This window comes from Ornithodoros turicata, chromosome 1 (genome assembly GCF_037126465.1).
Source record: "Ornithodoros turicata isolate Travis chromosome 1, ASM3712646v1, whole genome shotgun sequence".
NCBI lineage: Eukaryota > Metazoa > Arthropoda > Arachnida > Ixodida > Argasidae > Ornithodoros > Ornithodoros turicata.
Window position 1 is genome coordinate 187,292,272 of NC_088201.1, and position 18,176 is coordinate 187,310,447.

Genomic DNA, 18,176 nt, shown 5'->3' on the forward strand with positions numbered 1-18,176 from the left:
GGTCGACTTATGAACTGGATACAAATTCTAGACTGCGCTGTACTGATGTGAAATCACATCCGAAAAACAGCATTTCGATTCTCCACACACAGCTTCACCTTATACGTATCTGCAAAATCAATAACTGCAAACATCTATCTTGCTCGAGGTCTCCTCTAACAGCTTCACACACCTCTCTTGCCGCCTGCTTTGACAGACGAGCGTGAGAGACAGATTCGTCGTCAGATAATTAAGTAAATGAGTTTCTGTGACGACGGAACCAGCATGTTGGCCTTCATCAGCGAGCAGCGCGTAGATGGCAGCCATTTTCACGACGCATGACGAATATATTTGCGTAGGCCATCACCCTCTCACAAAACCGTGACCCGCGTGCGTCGACACTACGAAGCCTGACCGCCGGGAACCGCGATTTTCTTCTCCGCCTACGAATAACACCACGTGGTACGGCTTGCGCCATAAAAACGACGATATAGAGCGGGAGACGATGTTGCTGGGAGCGCGCCACAGTGCAGCGTGCTGCGAGGTCCTGATTGCCCTTGGCGACCTTGCACGTGCTACACTCTCTGCCGCTGGAATATCGAGAGCACTTTACTCTGACGCAGGCTGCGCGCACTTGTCTGTGCGTCGTCCCCTCGCGATCCATTATTTAACCCACGTTCTTTGACGGACATACCTTGTACCGCGATATGTGCGTCCTAACATCATGATATATCACATTCCAAAGTCCACGAAGATGGCTCTGAATTTTCATCAGTTTGTTTCACATCGTGCAGTTCTGCGAATGGTAATCAAAATGAATAACAATACCAGTTGCAGAGGGATTCGTGGGAGGAGACTACCGGACGAGTCTGTATCCACTGCAATGATTGGAAAAAGGTAGAAGTGCCACCAGGAGTATTCTGTGCTCTTTGGGAGCCGGACGTAAGTAGATCACCAAACAATAATAAATAAACTAGATATTATGGAGTTGCAGTGCAGTGCCCATGCAAAAATGGAATCTCGGCTGGTCTCACTACTTGTCGATCCTGAAGTACTAAGAAATCTTCAAGGGGCGAAAGCAACGACAAGGAGAGAAACGAGAGTAAATTATGTCGTTTCCGTAGAGCGTTCTTTCTCATCCGTAGAACACCTGTTCGGCATCGCGCCTGGTGAAGTAACCGGGATAGGCTGTGGTATTGTCAGTTTCAAAAGCAGTTGTTCCAACGAGCTAGCAAAGCTTTTCGCTATTGCCATTTTCAACTTCACGCCTTTCCTGTTTCTTTCTTAGCGAATTCTAACTGTGAAGTCAAACCACCTCCGTATTTAATACCCTCTCTTAAATAATCTGTAAGATTGCTGGTAGTGGTGATGATGATGATGATGATTGGGATTTTATAACACACAATGAACTAAGACTATAGTGTGTATACACCATAGATTGAGAAGTTACCCGTCAAAAAGAACTCATTACAAGTTAAGTTACCGTGTGCAAAATGTAACTAAGTTAACAACGAAGTTCCTCAGCCTGAAATGTAACTCGCAGTTACTAAGTTACTCAGCAAAAAGAACGAGTTACATCCAAGTTACTTCGGACACAAAATAGCATTACGCAGGTGCAGCACGGGGGAGCAGTTGAGTTAGACCTTGAGTGGCCTGCGGAGGAGTGCAACACGCTTAGATATGAGAGAACCGATGTTCTAAAACTCGAGGTTCGAGCCCTACAGCTGGCTAACCTTTTCAGTGACTTTCATCTTTCATCGTTAACGCTTAGATAGTTTTCGTTTATGTCCAACAATAGAGATATCCCTGTTCATAAACAAATGAGGTCATAGTGTTCGACAGCGCCACAAATTTGGTAGCGCTGAAGTACGCTCGACGCTAGAGGTGAACAAGGTTGCGCCCGAAAGCCGCGGCCTTGAGGGGATTACGATATGGTCCCATAAAGGGACGCGACCCTCGGTCCTGCTTTTCTTTCAATGGGAGGCAGCGAACAAGTGTACGTCTGTGGAACCCAGCCCTCTCTTTCCGATTTGTTTCGGTTTCAGTCTGTCTACCAATGTGATGATGACATTTCTCTGGTAGAGGTCTATTGGAACGCCTTGCATCTTACTGCTTGAGTGCGCACAATGGTTCAGCTTCACTTTTTTCTTTCTTCCTGAACGAAATACTGTCATTGATTGAATATCACGTTTTATGGCAAAAAATACCATGAAAGAACCGGAGAGACAGCAAGAAAATATGTGGATATGAGTGAAAAGTGAGTTAAAAGTAACTTGGAACTTAACTTTAGTTAGTTTGGCAAAGTTACCTGATAAAGGAACGAGTTCATCTGAAAGTTACCACGGCGTAAAAGTACCGAGTTAAGTTACAAGTTACCAAAAAAAGGAACTTAGTTACAGTAACGAGTTACTTGTAACGAGTTACCTCGAACTCTGGTATACACCTCTAGTATAACGTAGTTAAATGATAGCAGTTGAGGAATTACAGGGTTACATGGAATACGTAATATTTCACGTTTGGTTGGTTCCTTGCTTGGCTGCTTTGTGGACATCTTGAATCGTCCAACAGAATATTTACGACGTTCGTAACAGCACACGATGGATCGATGTTGTCTATTCAGCCCCAGCAGGTTAAGTTTTCCAGAAAATTGAAAAGGCACAAGTAAATATGCACGTAATTTCAACATGTAATTGTCGTGTGTGCCTGGACAGTCACTATGTTCGTGCAGTCGTGGCCTAGGAACGCACATGAATCTTTCAACATTTCCGTTGTGCAGTAGCTGTGCATTTCAACTAGGAGAATTTCCCGGTTTTCAGGAGCAATGACCAAGGGCATGGGCCTGGCTCGCTGTGCGGGTTCAAGAACATCCGGCGTGAAGGATCTAGAAGGAACGAGTGCCGTAGAGGGATTGACATGACATAACATAACATAACCGCAACATTAGCACACACTGGATGTTACTTGTAAAACAGCATGCAGCCACAACGTTTGTTTGTCTATTATACACTCAAAGCCCTCACTACGTGCAATGTGACGTGGAATAAAGGGAAGAGTTTCTAGTGGAAGCAATATTTCGAAATGGTACACATGGAAAAGCACTTTAGAGTAGTACTCACGATAAAGCGGTCTCCACAGTTGTAGCGGAGATGTAATCCTGTCACACCCGTCCGGCCGCACTGAAGCCGCTGGGGCTCATTGTACTGTCGCACTGTCGTAACTTGCAGACAAATCCTTTAGATTATTCGAACAACGTCTATGTCACGCATCATGCTAAGCGCATAAGGAGCAAAAATCTCAGTTCAGGCGTGCTAAGGCGAACGTAAAAAGTCGAAACACGTCAGGTGATAACGAACGCTACTTGTCAGCCAGTTGGGTAAAATTTGGGGAAACTGTCCGTGTTGTGAGTTTTTCTGCCGCATTGATGGTGGTCACGCATGTGAAGCTCACACTTGTTATTATAAAAGTTGTAATTGTGGTTAGATCCTGGACAAAGTTAACTCCCACATTCTATCTTTAATTGTGTCCACAGTTTAATACGCGGTTACATCATGAGCTCAGAGGAATCAGTGTAACATACACGTAAGATATACGCGCGAATCTGTGGCACTGTCCTGAATATCAGCTTGTAAATTTTAAGTCAATAAACTTGAAAGCTATTGGCCTCAATGCATGGAAAAGGACCAAGCCAAATCAAAGAAACGAACCTTGAGGTGCAGTTCTCAAATAAAATCAAATGTGTAAAGTAAGCACCTGTTGAAGATGAGAGAACTGATGTTCTGAGGCTGGGACAACATAGAAGGGACAAATACATACAAAGCCTCAAATTACCGATTAAAGAAATTAACAATGAAAGATAAAAGTCACTGAAAGGTTAGTCAGCTGTAGGACTCGAACCCACATCTTCTGAATTACCGGTCCAGGGCTTTACCAATTGAGCTAAGGTAACACGCCTTCTCCGCGACTTCCAGGGTGCGTCGTCTGAAGGGACAAACCAGTCACTCTCTCTCACTCATCCTCATTTCACTCCTACATTTTTGCTCACTCATACACACATTCATACGACAAGGATCGACGAGGAGGCAACTGTTTAACATGAGAGAACTGATGTTCTGAGGCTGGAACAACATAGAAGGGACAAATACATACAAAGCCTCAAATTGGCCAAGAAATTAACGATGAAAGATGAAAGTCACTGAAAAGGTTAGGCAGCTGTAGGACTTGAACCCTCATCTTCCCGATTACCGGTCCATGACTCTACCACGCACTCTGGAAGTAGCTGAGAAGGCGTGTTAGCTTAGCCCAATTTGTAGAGCCCTTGACCGGTAATCCAGAAGATGTGGGTTCAAGTCCGAAAGCTGACTAACTTTTTCAGTGACTTTCGTCTTTTATCGTTAATTTCTTAAGAAATTTGAGGCTTTGTATGTATTTGTCCCTTCTATGTTGTTCCAGCCTCAGAACATCAGTTTTCCCTGCGTCGATCCTTGTCGTATGAATGTGTGTATGAGTGAGCAAAAATGTAAGAGTGAAAGGAAGATGAGTGAGAGAGAGCGACTGGTTTGTCCGTTCAGATGACACACCCTGGAAGTCGCTGAGAAGGCGTGTTAGCTTAGCTGAATTGGTAGAGCCCTGGACCGGTAATCCAGAAGATGTGGGTTCGAGTCCTACAGCTGGCTAACCTTTTCAGTAACTTTCATCTTTCATCGTTAACGGCCTGTGTTCGTCTCGTCCCGTTGGCCCTGGTGTATTTGGGCTTTAACATTCAGCAGTGCCAACAATCTCATGCCTACATCCTTTCCAGTCACATGTCTGATGCAGTAGATGTGAGCGTCTCCTTGCGCTGCCGATGAAGAACTCTTCTTACTGTGCACAGTTTTCCCACAGATGAATCAATACACCATCTAGTATATTCCTAATAGAACGCTGTTCATTCTTTCAGGATGAAGACGGCCTGTGCAAGGGAAGAGACTACCCAGTAAGTAATGTACCGTGCAGAAAATCCAGACGCTACATTAATCTAACAGCGTTATACGCAATCTGCTGCTCAAACTCAGTAAATACGGTGCAAGGCAGAATACTGTACAACGATTTCTTTCACAAACTGGAGACTTTTTCGTGCGGGCCTCAGAACATCTGTGCACACCGGTATGTCCTCAGAGGCTCTCTCTCAAGCCATTACCCGCGGTATTTAGGAATGTGGTCCGCGGTGGTCATGTCTAAAAGGGTAACAGGCCATGTCGGTCATTCCGCAGCAATTAACCACCTTAGAGCATTACGTCGCCGAGCAGAAAGAACTGCTCGTCGGACAGGGCAACTTACGGGCATTCTGGAATACCGCCGGATGAAAGCTAAAGTAACACAAGAACTTAAGAAAGAGGACAGGAAGCGTTGGCGTAAGTTTTGCAACCACCTTTCACCGTTTGATCCGGCCACGAAGATCTGGCGGACAATTCAGTCTCTGAAGGAGACGCCCCCTCAAAAGAATCCTCACGCGGTCTTGGCTATCGTTAAGGGTGTAGATGAAAACACGCTAGCGACGGACTTCTGTGTTGTACTAACGACTCCGGCGGCTGCCTCGACCACGCCACTACCCTGCAGTTTTGTCCACAGTTTGACAGCTGAACTTCACCAAGAGTGGCCCCGTGCACCGGAAGTTATGGACCGCGACTTCACACTAATCGAGCTAAAGGCAGCGTTGCAGCTTGTGAACACCGGCTCGTCCCCTGGACCCGATAAAATCAGGTATGCCGCCCTGCGAAACCTTGACGGCCGGTCACTCCCAGCTCTCCTTCATGTGTCTAATATGTCTTGGCAACAAGAATTTTTACCAGATACATAGAAGAAGGCATTGGTTGTTCCAATCCTGAAACCAGCCAAGCCCCCAAATGCCCTATCCTCCTTTCGCCCTGTGAGCCTGGGGGGAAACCGATGGACAGAATGGTTTTGCATCGCTTCGACTGGTGGCTCGAAAAACAACGTGCGTTCCCTCAAGAAATGGCAGGATTCCATCGCCACCGAAGCTCCATGGATCCAGTTCTCGACCCAGACTCTGCAGTTCAACATGCTCGTGCCCATCGACGGATCGTCCTATCGGTTGTCTTCGACATCAAGCGCGCATATGATACCGTTTCGCCCATTTGTGTGCTGTACGCCTTGCGCTCGTTTGGGGTATCCGGTCGGCTCTTCATCTGGCTCCAAGACTTCCTTACGGACCGAACTGTCGCTATCCGTACGTCGCAAGACCAAAGCCCTCAGCATCCTGTTCCACAAGGAGTACCCCGAGGAAGCATTCTCAGTCCGACACTCTTCAACGTGGTGATGGCCGGCCTACCATCAGTAATTCCTCGTAAAGTGTCGTTTTCCGTTAATGCAGATGACGTCGCCCTTTGGACAGTAGGCACATCACGCCCAGCCATACAGCGCCGCCTGCAGCTCGCTTTAAATAATATCCCGCGCAAAGTTATGGCCAAATTCCCTCTTTGGCTTGGTACAAAGAAGCTTGAGCCGGTACGCTTCCACCGCTTCCTTGGCGTGGTAATCAACTCGGACTTGCGCTGGGCTCGGCGTATTAAACACCTTGAAACTAAAGTCCAGTGATAGCTCCCCGCAATTCAACATCTTTCTGGCTCTGGATGGCGCTGTGATCAGCGTTCCCTGCTCGCGGTTCACGCGGCATTAATGAGTGCGACTGTGCTTTACAGCCTTCCTATTCTGCACAGGATATCAACCACTTCATTAAATACACTTCGGTCCTTCTTTGCTCGAAACCTTCGTCGATGCCTCGGAGTTCCAAGCATGGCTGAAACACGGCAAGTACTGGCTGAAGCTGGTGAGCTCCCGATTGAGGTTCTCCGTGAACGTGAAACGGCTCGGCACTTCCTCCGTTTGCGTGCTCACATTCCCCGCCACCCGCTCCTCAGGAAAATTCGATAACGCCTTGAAAGCGACTTCTATCGAGTAGCGCAGAGGACACGCCAGACTCTCACTGGCTTCATAACTGAGGACACTATACCGCCGGAAGCCCCCTGGTCTCTACCGGTACCGCCTACTTTTGTACGCCTTCCAAACCTTCTGGAAAGAAGAGATCAGGTCCCTCCTCAAGTCCTCCGAGCCCATTTTCATGCTCTGGTAGATGAGAAGTTTTCTAGTTTTACTGCAGCATATACCGATGGCGCATCCCGAAACAACAAGTTCGCCTCAGCATTCGTCATACCATCCGAACGCGTAGTGCACGGAAGACGCCTTTCACATCCAACCTCCTCCACAGCTGCGGAACTCTATGCAATTATTTACTTTCTACAACACATCGCTGATTTTACACCGCGGGAATAGGCAGTCTTAACAGACTCCAAATCTGCACTTCAAGCAATTGAAAATTCCGACGTACGAAGCCCATCCGCACCCCTAGTCACAGATGTGTTAATGGCTTATCACACTATCTACGCAGCAGGCCACAGGCTAGTTTTCCAGTGGGTTCCAGCCCATTGTGGTGTCGTGGGGAACGAGCAGGCCGACGGCGCCGCAGAAGCAGCACTCTCGTATCGGAAATGGACCAGCATTGTTCTGCTGAGAGGAGACCGCCGTTCGATTCTCTGATTCTCGGTTGTCCTGGCTTCCCGCCAATGGACAACCGACATTCATCCCCCGTCTATGTTGAGCAGAGTTGATCCAACGCTCGCTTTTCGCATGCCACGAAACACCTCTCGTCAAGATGCTGCATTAATCCACCGAATGCGCCTCGATGTGGCCTTTACAGCTCAGTGGCGTTACCGCTTGAGACAACTTGACTCTCCCACCTGCTGTCACTGTGGTGTTCTTGAGCATCCGGAGCATATTCTGCTTCATTGCTCCCACTACCAACCTTCCCAAACCACACTCTCCGAATCTCTTCGTCAGCTGGGCTCTCGCCCCTTCTCCCTATCGAAATTGCTTGGTTCCTGGCCTAATCCAGCCCAGCAACGCTCTGCGCTCAAAGCTCTTCTGACATTTCTGGACACCATCGATCGTTTGATCGTCTGACCTTTCCCTCTTTCTTTATCTTAATAAACATATCCCCCCCATCAGTAAACACCACGAAGGGATCCTGCCATGCATACATGAATGTGCAACATTCGAACACGCTCTGCTCGTTATTCCGTTACTAAAGCTGGTTGAGATTGACTCATCAAGGTTAGCTACCCATCAAATCAGTCAACAATATGTGGGGTGCATTGACATGCGCCAGGTCACCAGAAAGAGGGAAAAAGCACGGGTGAAGCTATGATGTGACGTCATATGCACGCCACCTATACAACAAGATATCAAAGGTTTCTTTCCACTGTGTCCCTGCTGCTAGCAAGCTACTGACTGTTTGCATATAGTGCTTTGAATAGAATCAGAAACAGGGACAGAAAAGTACGTGCAACAAAGCTGCCTGTATTATTACTGCCATTGATGATAGACATTTAGGAGAAGCATGCACACCACAATACAAAAGTACAAAAAAGTGCAATGTTATTTCTTCTGCAAGTGTGAATGCACCACATGCGGTACAGTTATAATTTAGAAAAGCATACTCGATCGACTCCTCCGTCACATTTTTCGTCCTCTCTTCTTGTCGTCCATATCTAATGAATAATCACAGCACACATGATGCCAGACGAAACGCACATTCAAGGACGCCACAACAATGACGACCAGTCTTCACATCTGCCCCGAATGCATCGCTTGTATTTTCTCATACTTGCACAAGTGTACAGGTTGGAAAGCAAACTACGACACGTAATGTAGAACTTCCGAAACACATATTCAAGGTTGCTCCCATTCGTGCGCGGTTTTTATGTTGAAAACCAGGAGGGAACGCTACCTCAACCACCTCGGCGAGCCCGTTGAGTTCAAAACAGACGCTAATGTCGATGGCGCTGGCGCTGTCTTTGGTGATAATGAGAGTGTAAAGTTTCGTTTTCAAACTCGAGTGAAAGCAACAAAAGCGTATAAATTTCGACACTCGAGTGAATTATTTGCGATGCGAAATATCACTCCTTTGAAAAATAAGTTGTGTTAACGAACTCATGATCATTGTAAATAGCGGTTTTCATGGTAACAACACGTAGTGTGGGGCCTGTAGGTGTATATAGTGTCTGTGAACAACGTCAGACCGCTCTAATGGTCACATTAAAGCACTACATCTGTGTAGTGCGCACACCAAGCATTGTAGGAGGCACCAGAATCATTCTGCTGCCTTAGCAGGCCACTCTGGTGTTGACATTAGGAGAACTCGACAGCACCAGAATCACCCTGGTGTCACGCCAGATATTTTCGATGTGCACATTACAAACACCAAAAGGGTCTAGTGTTAACGCCAGAAACATCAGGAAACATCAGAGTAATTCTGGTGATTTTTTCAATCGGGCATTCTTTGCGTCATATATTGCCTAGTGATGTTCAACGCAGGGCGGAACATCATTAAATCAGAGCAGAGTGCTATGTGCCTGGTACTTAATGCATGTAACGAAATTCCAAAACATATGGCATATTGTAATGCCGTCACCAACGCATTATACGTATCGCACCATACCGGTATCGTTTATGAACATTTCTAAAGACATACCCAACGCTTCGGAAAAAATATATTTCGTCAGTTGCCCAAGACATTTCACGTCTGAATAACTACTTACACAAAATATTTTGGCAGTTACCGTTTTCCGGTGAGGCGACATAGTATTTTAATTCACCGCATTACCACCAGCACCGGGTAGAGTATGGACGCAATAATCCCCCCACCCCAAATAATTATCATGAAAATGAAGCTGTTGCTATTGCCATTGGCCGGCCTCACCAGCAGTACGGTTGCAAAACTGGTAGCTGAAAATCAGAGCTGAAAGAATCAAATGTATTTTGGAGAATATTTTAGTGAATCCAGAGAGAACTACTGAAGATAAAATACTTCGGCGAAATACTGAAATAAAGTTAAAACCCGGGCGGGTTGGTGATGCGTATTAAAAGCGACAAAACCCCCAGCGCGAGGGGACAACAAAAAGAACAAAGGACAGAAAAAAAAACGCCACTGTTGCTGTGCTACAGTGCTGTGTTTGTCTGTCCTTTGTCCTTTTTGTTTGCGTTTTTAGCCCTATTAACAAGAGATAACATGTACCCTTTGCCTCTTATAAGGAAACAAGACATCGAATATCTGGTACAAGACACGCAGCTCATCACGCTCGTCCTCCTCCTCACATACTCCCTCATGCTCATACTCCCCCTCAATGTCTCTTTGACGTCTTCTGCCAAGGGATGTTTGGCATTCGCAGAGTTTAAGCAAGGTTTCTCACAAACACTTTTTAACTTACCAAGAAACGTTTGCACCCTGTAATGACACAAGGTATTCGTCATAAATGGCTGGTACAGTCCCGTCCCCGCACACACGAATGAGTTGATAAAATCATTCATTCACACCACGCTCACTCATTCAATTTGTTATGGTTTTCAGATGACTGACTTTGATAGCAACTGTAACATGTACGTGCATCAAAGCATGCTGAAACGAATGTTGGATGCCTGGAGCCCAGGGGCCTATGACAGCCTTCCTCGCTGCATAGTATAAAGCCCACATTCTAGAGCATATCATTTAGCAAACTGAATAAAAAAATGTTTCTTCAACGGCAGGAGTCCTATTACCAAGTGGTGACACGAACCGCCTAAGCGATATACGCGGAAACCTTATTCCCGACCATCCAGCAGCAAAGCCACCCTCAGTGAGAAACTGCGAATCTGCCAAAAGATCAGGACACAGAGATCTAGAATATGTATAAGGAAGGTGCTCGACAAGAGAGCTGCTGATTGAGAACAAGAACTTCTCTTCTGAAAAGAAAGGGAAAAGTAACGGTGAATGAAAAGTAAAGATCTGCAGACATTGTGTTTGTGAACTATTTCCAGAGTGCCTCGTGTCTTGTCACTGCCTGGTGTGTGAGTAGTATTGAGCTTGTATATGAGAGATGCGCATATAATACTGTCAATATGATCTATTTCTTCAACCAATGACCTAGCTACGATTGAGTGCCTGCATACGCTTTCAAAAAGGATGCCAACCAGGCCGTATAACGCGCTTGTAGAGGTGGCATCGGTGCTGCTTTCATTATTTTTTTTTATTAATTGTGTATGGGATAAGAACAACCTGCATATCTGTAATATACTTGCTTTGAAACGACAGAAGTTTAGAATGAAGTTCAGACGGTGATACAAGCGCACACATCACTATGCTGACAGCGTACGAGCACAGCACCCCCCCCCCCCCCTCCAAGCACCGTTTACGTATAATATACTCGCATAAAGAGGTTTTGAGCTACGTGAACACTTGGTAAGGAAGAGATAACAGGACTCCCCACACAAGAATGTGCACTGTTAAAAGGGCTCTTCATTGTTCACATTTTTAGAAAGCCTCGTTTTAGCAACTTTTGCTAGCAAGAAAGCCACGTTAGAGAATAACGTTTTAGGAAAAATGGCGACGTGTTATGTTTTGTCGAAAGGGGGGTTACAAAATGACGTTTTCGCGAAACCCTTGGCTTGGGTGGCTTTTTTGCTTCTTTCGTCTTATTCTTTCGTTTCCGGGGGTGTCGGTCCTTGTACAATCAGTATAAAATCGTCCGGATGCTGCTGCAATATATTTGTTCGCAGATTGAAATTGCATGCACAAAAAGTTGGCATTGAGAGTGATATTTTCCGATTATACACGCGATTCCTTTTTTTTTTTTTTTTCGAGCGCTACTGGTATATTTTCATTCCCATATACGTGAGGGGCGTACAGTATAAGATGAAAACTAGGACTACTAACGCAAACCCTAATAAAAAAAGCGCCTATCCCGGGATTTCGGGATTCGGGATATCCCGATTGACAACCCTAGTCCTGACGTAGAGAAAGCGCGCATTATAAACGAAATATCGATAGTTCTCTACCAGTGATGTGTTCAGTGTCATGCGGAGACAGCGGCTATTGGTTCCTGAAAAACAATGCCATACATAGAATACACTCTCACAGCAGAGATGATCAACTTACATTTTGCTCCATGAAACGCCTCGCGTCGTGGATGGATGCCCCTCGTGGGCTTTCGATCAATCGTCGTAGAACCAGCGCACCTTTTATAGTCGCTACACCGCTCTCCTCCTGGGATCACTCTGGTTTACACTTCGCAAAATAAACTTCGAGAATAAACTCCTCGAAATAAATCATGAAAAAATCCACGGTGTAAAGATAAAGCCGTAAAAATCAACTTTTGCGATACAAACGCTTCAGATTCAAACTTTCAAAATAAATCGTCTCTAATTGGTCGACAGGCACGGCAGCCTCAGAGCAGCGAAGGCTTTTGGCTCCCGCGTCTCAAAATAGTTCCCCGCAGGGTGAGGCTTTTTGCGGTGGGCTGGGAACGAGAGTGCCGAGTCTGGACGAATCGTTTACTGTATTCTCCGCCGGCTATCAGGATTCTGTTGACACTGCTGTTAATGATTTGCTCTGCTGCTCGCCTGTCAAATTTGAGTATGTCGAACTCTGAATTCGTGTGTTGTCACCGAATGAGTTCCCGGTGTTGGTCCCAGCCGTCCCAGCTATGGTGGACACCTGCTATATTATGAACATTGTCGCGAACATCGCCATTCTCCTGCAGCTGCCTTGGTTGTGAAGTCGTAGAGTTGAAAAGTGACGGTCGACGAAAAAGCCTGATTCCGATACCGTGTGGATGTGTTGTGTTTATCCGTCTGTATGTGTTTGTGTGTGTTCCAGCCTCAGAGCCGTAGAATCGTGAAATCGGAACCTGCCTGTGGTTTTCCTTGTGAGCCTACGTTCTGATTAACGCATGGAACATGTACTGGACAGACACTCGAAATGCATTTCTGCAAATAAGCTGCATATGAATGTGAAGAAATTGTGTGTTTGTTTGCAAGAAAAAACTATTTTCTCTCGAATGACTAACTTGAGTCAGCAGAGGTCCTAATTTTTTTGTAACCAGTATGCGGTAATCTCAAAGTGTAACGAAATAAGATTCAATTTCAGGAACATCCACATTGATTCGCGCACCTCCCTAGACAACGATTTGCCATGCAAAAGCTGCAAAAGATGTATCTAGACATAATACTTCAAGCACTTTGTTTTCACTGGTCTTTGAATACACTGGAATCGAAGAATGCCATTTTCAAGGTCTTAAAAACCATGAAATTTTCTCACAGGAATTTTTGCATCTTTTTTATTCGCGTGGACATACAGTGTAAATTCTGGTTATCAGATGTCGGAACTGAAGAAAACTAAGAGCAATGAAATAACTGAAATCAGAAGTGTGAGAAATGAATGGCACCCTCTGTTGTATTTGTTTGCCTTCCTTTCTCTCCTATGATCTTCGCATTCAGAAATCCCCAAGTACGTTTATTAGCAGTCACTCCTTATGCCAAGAAGAGGTCTAAAATTTACCGCACCAGCTACTTCACTGTATGGTACCCTTGCACCCATTTTTACAGCTTATAAATATTGTGCTGAAATATGAAATCGCTGTAAAACTTGCATCCTGTACGACATTACATTAAATGTGCTGCTTGCAGTTCTGCAGCGTTGTTTCTTCCTCACGTTCAAGTGAAAAGGCAAACAGAACGTTCCGGGACTTACTCTCACACAGCCATTATTTCGGGGCCATGTCCTCGCACTAAATGGTCACGAGCATACTTTGGAAAACTATAGCGGCACATAGGGAAACCGACATTGCATTTGCACAGACCTTCTGTTTCTAATAATTAAACGAGACCTAATTAGTACATTCGCTTCGGATGTAGAACATGTTGTCATCCTTTATAACTGCAAAAATATTATTTCTCTAAGAATAAAAAATCAGTTCATGGCCATGCTATATGCACCGCACCTACTAGAAATTAACCAGTGCTTGCTGAAAATATACTGGTATTTGTGTTTTATGTGATGTATGGCCCACATTTTCTTTTTGACCAGCTATGCCAGTGTGAGAGCTCCTACGCCAGACTAGCTAATTCCTCCTCTTTGTCCTCTATGTGGTCACATATATGTTATGCTACAAGGAAGCTACCTGATACCACAGTACCAAACAGGTGAATTTACATGAAGACAATCACATAACAGAGTGAATAACAACCACCATTATTGACTTAGTTTGCTTGGTCGATGACAACTGAAGGTGGCATATTTCTTTCCTCAGATTTTTTTTAATTTGTTTGTTCCAGCTAAAAACAGAAGCCATACACTGAGCAGCAGGGCATAATAAAACCCTCAATAAGCATCACTTTGCCTCTTTGGCTTTGGCAAGCGTGACTTTGCCTCCACAAGCATAACTTTGACATAATTGCTTTGTGCCGTGATATAGGGTACTATGACTGTGTTCGCAGTACCATTTAAGACGTTGGCACCTATAGGGCTAGATTGTAGCCCCCTATAGTGTGCAGGTATTCTGATGCCTGCAGAGCTGTAAGCTGTTCTTCCGGGTGAAAGAAAGCTTGAAGACTGCCTACGTTGTGGCTCACTGCCAAAGAGATACGGTTGGAGAAAAAATTACTGGACATAAAGCACAGTGAGGCATGCTCCACCCAGGCCACAAGGAGGTACACAATTAATTTAAAGCCACCTTCTGTTAATGCAGCAAAAACACCTATTTCCACTGAAAGAAAGACTGTTTTTTTTTTCTGTTGTGGTTGAAGGGCACACGAGATCATAATAAATTGTTTCCAAAAGCTGTTACGTCGCATTCTGACATGATCTGAGCCAATATGGTCAGCTGATGCTATAAGACCTACAGAAAACACATGCCAGCAGATTCTGAACATGCTATAGGAGAGGGTATGCCCTTGAAATGATGAGATTTGTTCACTTTCCAGATGACTCCAGGTATGTGAAGACAATCATAAATGTTGACAAAGCTGTTATGAAGCAGCGACTGCAATTAATCTGTAGAACTGGGCAGAACGGTTGAATTCAGAATTTGTTCAAAGTGTGCTATAGCATCATACAGATGGGATATGAATGAGCTGACGAAACATTTTTCGTGTGTAAGAGCAAATACAACTGTAGGTTCTCAAAATATTTTTTTGCTTCCTAGATGGCCTCAACTGACGAACAAGCTGCAGCACATAATGGTGCCAATTTTTTTAATTTTTTCTGGAGAAAAATAAACCTCTAGATTTTCAATATGTTGCAGGAGAGGACTAGTTATACAAATAAGGAAAGATTTCTTTTAGACGACCTATATGTGAATATACTATCTGAAAAAAAAGTAATTTTTTGCAAGTGCTTGTTATTCTCAAACACATGGTTAAACAATGAATATAGATCAGCTTGATATTTTTATGTGAAGCTAATCACAAGCAATCAGTTACAAGCATAAATAATCTGGGGCTCCTTCAAGAATGCTAATTTGTCAGAAATTTACTGTAAACTTGACTCCAAATGTGCTCCTTTCTCGAGTTCTCACCACGTCACCAGATTTATTCTCGTTCTACATACCCTTTGGGATGGCAGAGCCGTGGTTCCCCTCTAACACCAGGCAAGGAAAGCGCACAAATGATGCATATGTAGATGTCAGAAGGAAGCTCGTAAGGGACAACTTCATATTTCGGCACAGTTTAATGTGCCCCCATTGTTCAAGAAAACAAAATGAGTTACATTCGATATATGCATCGTCTAAAAAATGCACACAATTTTTTTCAGTGATATTTAACAGAGTCAAGCTACATCTCTGGCTGGTTTTGGCTGGAATAGCCCAGGTTGACAGTTATACAAGCTGATGTATGTCAGCACTGAAAATATAAAGGAAAAATGGCAATTTAAAATGCCTCACTCAACTTACTACTTTTCATAGCTTACACCTTGACAGGTGTTTTTTTTATCCTAAAATGGTTTCATTGCCAAAATCAACGAGAATGACCGTCATCACATTAACAAGTTTCAATTGTATGCCAAGTAATAACAAACATGTGCTTACTTTTTCTGCAATCAAGATGTAAATTACATCGTTGACTTGCAGGCTTCAGTGAAAAATCACTGCTTGTGATGTCACTGCTGAGTGAGTACGGCACTGCTAGTGACGCAACATGTGATTCCGGTGTCTTTCACCCCACCCCACGTTATTTCATGAGCAGTTGGCATCAGAATCAATCAGCTTGCATGATGCACTTATGAAGGGTAATTTCATCTGTGCCGATAAACATACTGCAGTGCTAATTTACAATGTAGTTTGTGGCTGTGGAGCACACTCATATTCAGTCTGCCATGTGAACTAGGGGAGCATTTTCTGGCATAAACATTAGATGAGTGAAGACCCCCAAAAAATGTAACCACTGTTTACGTGCATTTGACAACCTCCATTTTTATTGCTGAGAGGCTCTCTTCGTAGCAAGAGGGAAAGGGTGCTGGCAATGTGGCACATGTTCATAAGATGTAGAACCAGAGACACAGAAAAAAATTATACAGATAAAATGGTTAAAAAGCAAATGAGCTGGTTGCTAAGATCCATGACGAAAAACCCGAGACTGGGAAAAAGGATGAAAAACAGACGACACAACACATCGTCTCAAACACAGCTAAAGTTTAATCGACAACCGCACACTTTTAACAAAATCAGGTGGGGGAGGAGGGACAGTGCCTCAGTCGGAGGCTTTTGAGAGAAACGTTGTCAATTTTGGGGGCTGGGAACTGTGTCAGCAAAGCGTCTGAGACCTTCGGCCCTGCTTTGGCGAGCATTTTGCACTGTCCCTCCTCCCCCACCTGATGTTGTTAAAAGTGTGCGGTTGTCGATTAAACTTTAGCTGTGTTTGAGACTTTGTGTTGCGTCGTCTGTTTTTCGTCCTTTTTCCCAGTCTGGGGTTTTTCGTCACAGAAAAAAAATGACAGCATATCATGATCTCAATCATGTCATTGTGTCCGTGTTTCTGTCTCCTGTTCTGCATTTGTTAATCTTTTTGTGTAGTTGCTGAATTTTAGCCCAACAGCAGGGGTCAGCAATTAGAGCACATCCAGAACATGCAAGGCATACATTTCCTCATTCCTCATTCAAGTAACGTTGAAGAACTAACCATGCGAAGAAACAATACACCAGTGAAGCTGGCTTCAGTACACTACAACATGTAACAATATACAGTATGCCTCAGTGTTTCCCAAACCGTGTGTCAGGACCCCCATTGAGGCGCGATAGCCCAAACGGGGCCCAAGAGAAAGCAGATGAAGTGAGGGCAATATGCCACAAAACCAAGGAAACTATCTCGACTGCATTATATTGAAGTTGTTTTACAAAAATGCAAGTTCAGTTCAGCACACAATCAGTCGGGAAACAAGCTAACTCGCAGCAATGCTTTGAATCAAGTGTGCCGCAGTATTCCTCACTGTATCATGACGAGACCGTGGACCTACATCAGACGCTATTTGCACGCACTAGTACAACATTCGTATTTCTTTATTTATTTCGAGAACCCCAAGGATCCGGAGGACATTACATGGGGGGTGGGAACTGGAGCGTAAGATACATTTACAGCGACTTGATAGAAACAAAGAAGCAAGCAGAAAAGAACCACACAATTAGCAGTAAGTGAACAGGAAAATAAAGAAACGACGACAGTACAATCTTATATGAAAACAAGTATTAAAGCGTGAAACAGGGAGTTCATTCACATAAGTACAGATAATTAACAAATATGATAAAGGGGAGCTGAAAAATTTCATAGCAACTGACATACAAGCGTGGTGGTCTTGTTGGTGGAGTGAACGGGAGAGGGTGTTACAAAATACTGTATGTTCGATAATAGTTGCGAGAGGTGATGGGAGGTTGTTCCATTCGATGGCAGTTGAAGAAGAGAATGATCTGGATAATGCATTGGTATTACATGAAAGCATGTGACCTTATTAGTTTGGTGGATGCGAGGAAAAATGACACTCGGGCGGGTGATGGGCGATTGGTGCGGTGGCAAGATGAAAAAGAACCAATGGAAGAGGGCTAACTTGGCAAGACGGAGACGATGTTCGAGTGAGTCCAGATTAAGATTTGATTTTAACGCGGTTACAAGAGATCGAATTAGTAGTCGTTGGAAATGAAACGGGCAGCCCGATTCTAGATGGCTTCTAGGGCGTCGCAGAGATACTTTTGGGGAGGGTCCCAAATAGGTAATACATATTCCAGCTTGCTTCGTACAAGAGCCGTGAAGGTTAGGAGCTTAAGATGGTGCCCGCCAACCTG

The 18,176-nt window shown here is 44.5% G+C and overlaps 1 protein-coding gene across 4 annotated transcripts in view; it reads left to right on the forward strand.

Moving 5' to 3' along the window:
* Nucleotides 1-10,681, forward strand: part of LOC135374171 (uncharacterized) — a 57,633-nt gene extending 46,952 nt beyond the window's left edge. Inside the window, exons 9-11 of one of the 4 annotated variants that reach the window (XM_064607186.1) lie at nucleotides 811-921; nucleotides 4,916-4,951; nucleotides 10,442-10,614. In XM_064607186.1, coding sequence (XP_064463256.1) covers nucleotides 811-921; nucleotides 4,916-4,951; nucleotides 10,442-10,555 — 261 coding nt within the window. In that variant the 3' untranslated portion in view covers nucleotides 10,556-10,614. The other 3 variants (XM_064607195.1, XM_064607198.1, XM_064607199.1) reach the window with 3 other exon arrangements.
* Nucleotides 10,682-18,176: the final 7,495 nt, after the last annotated feature.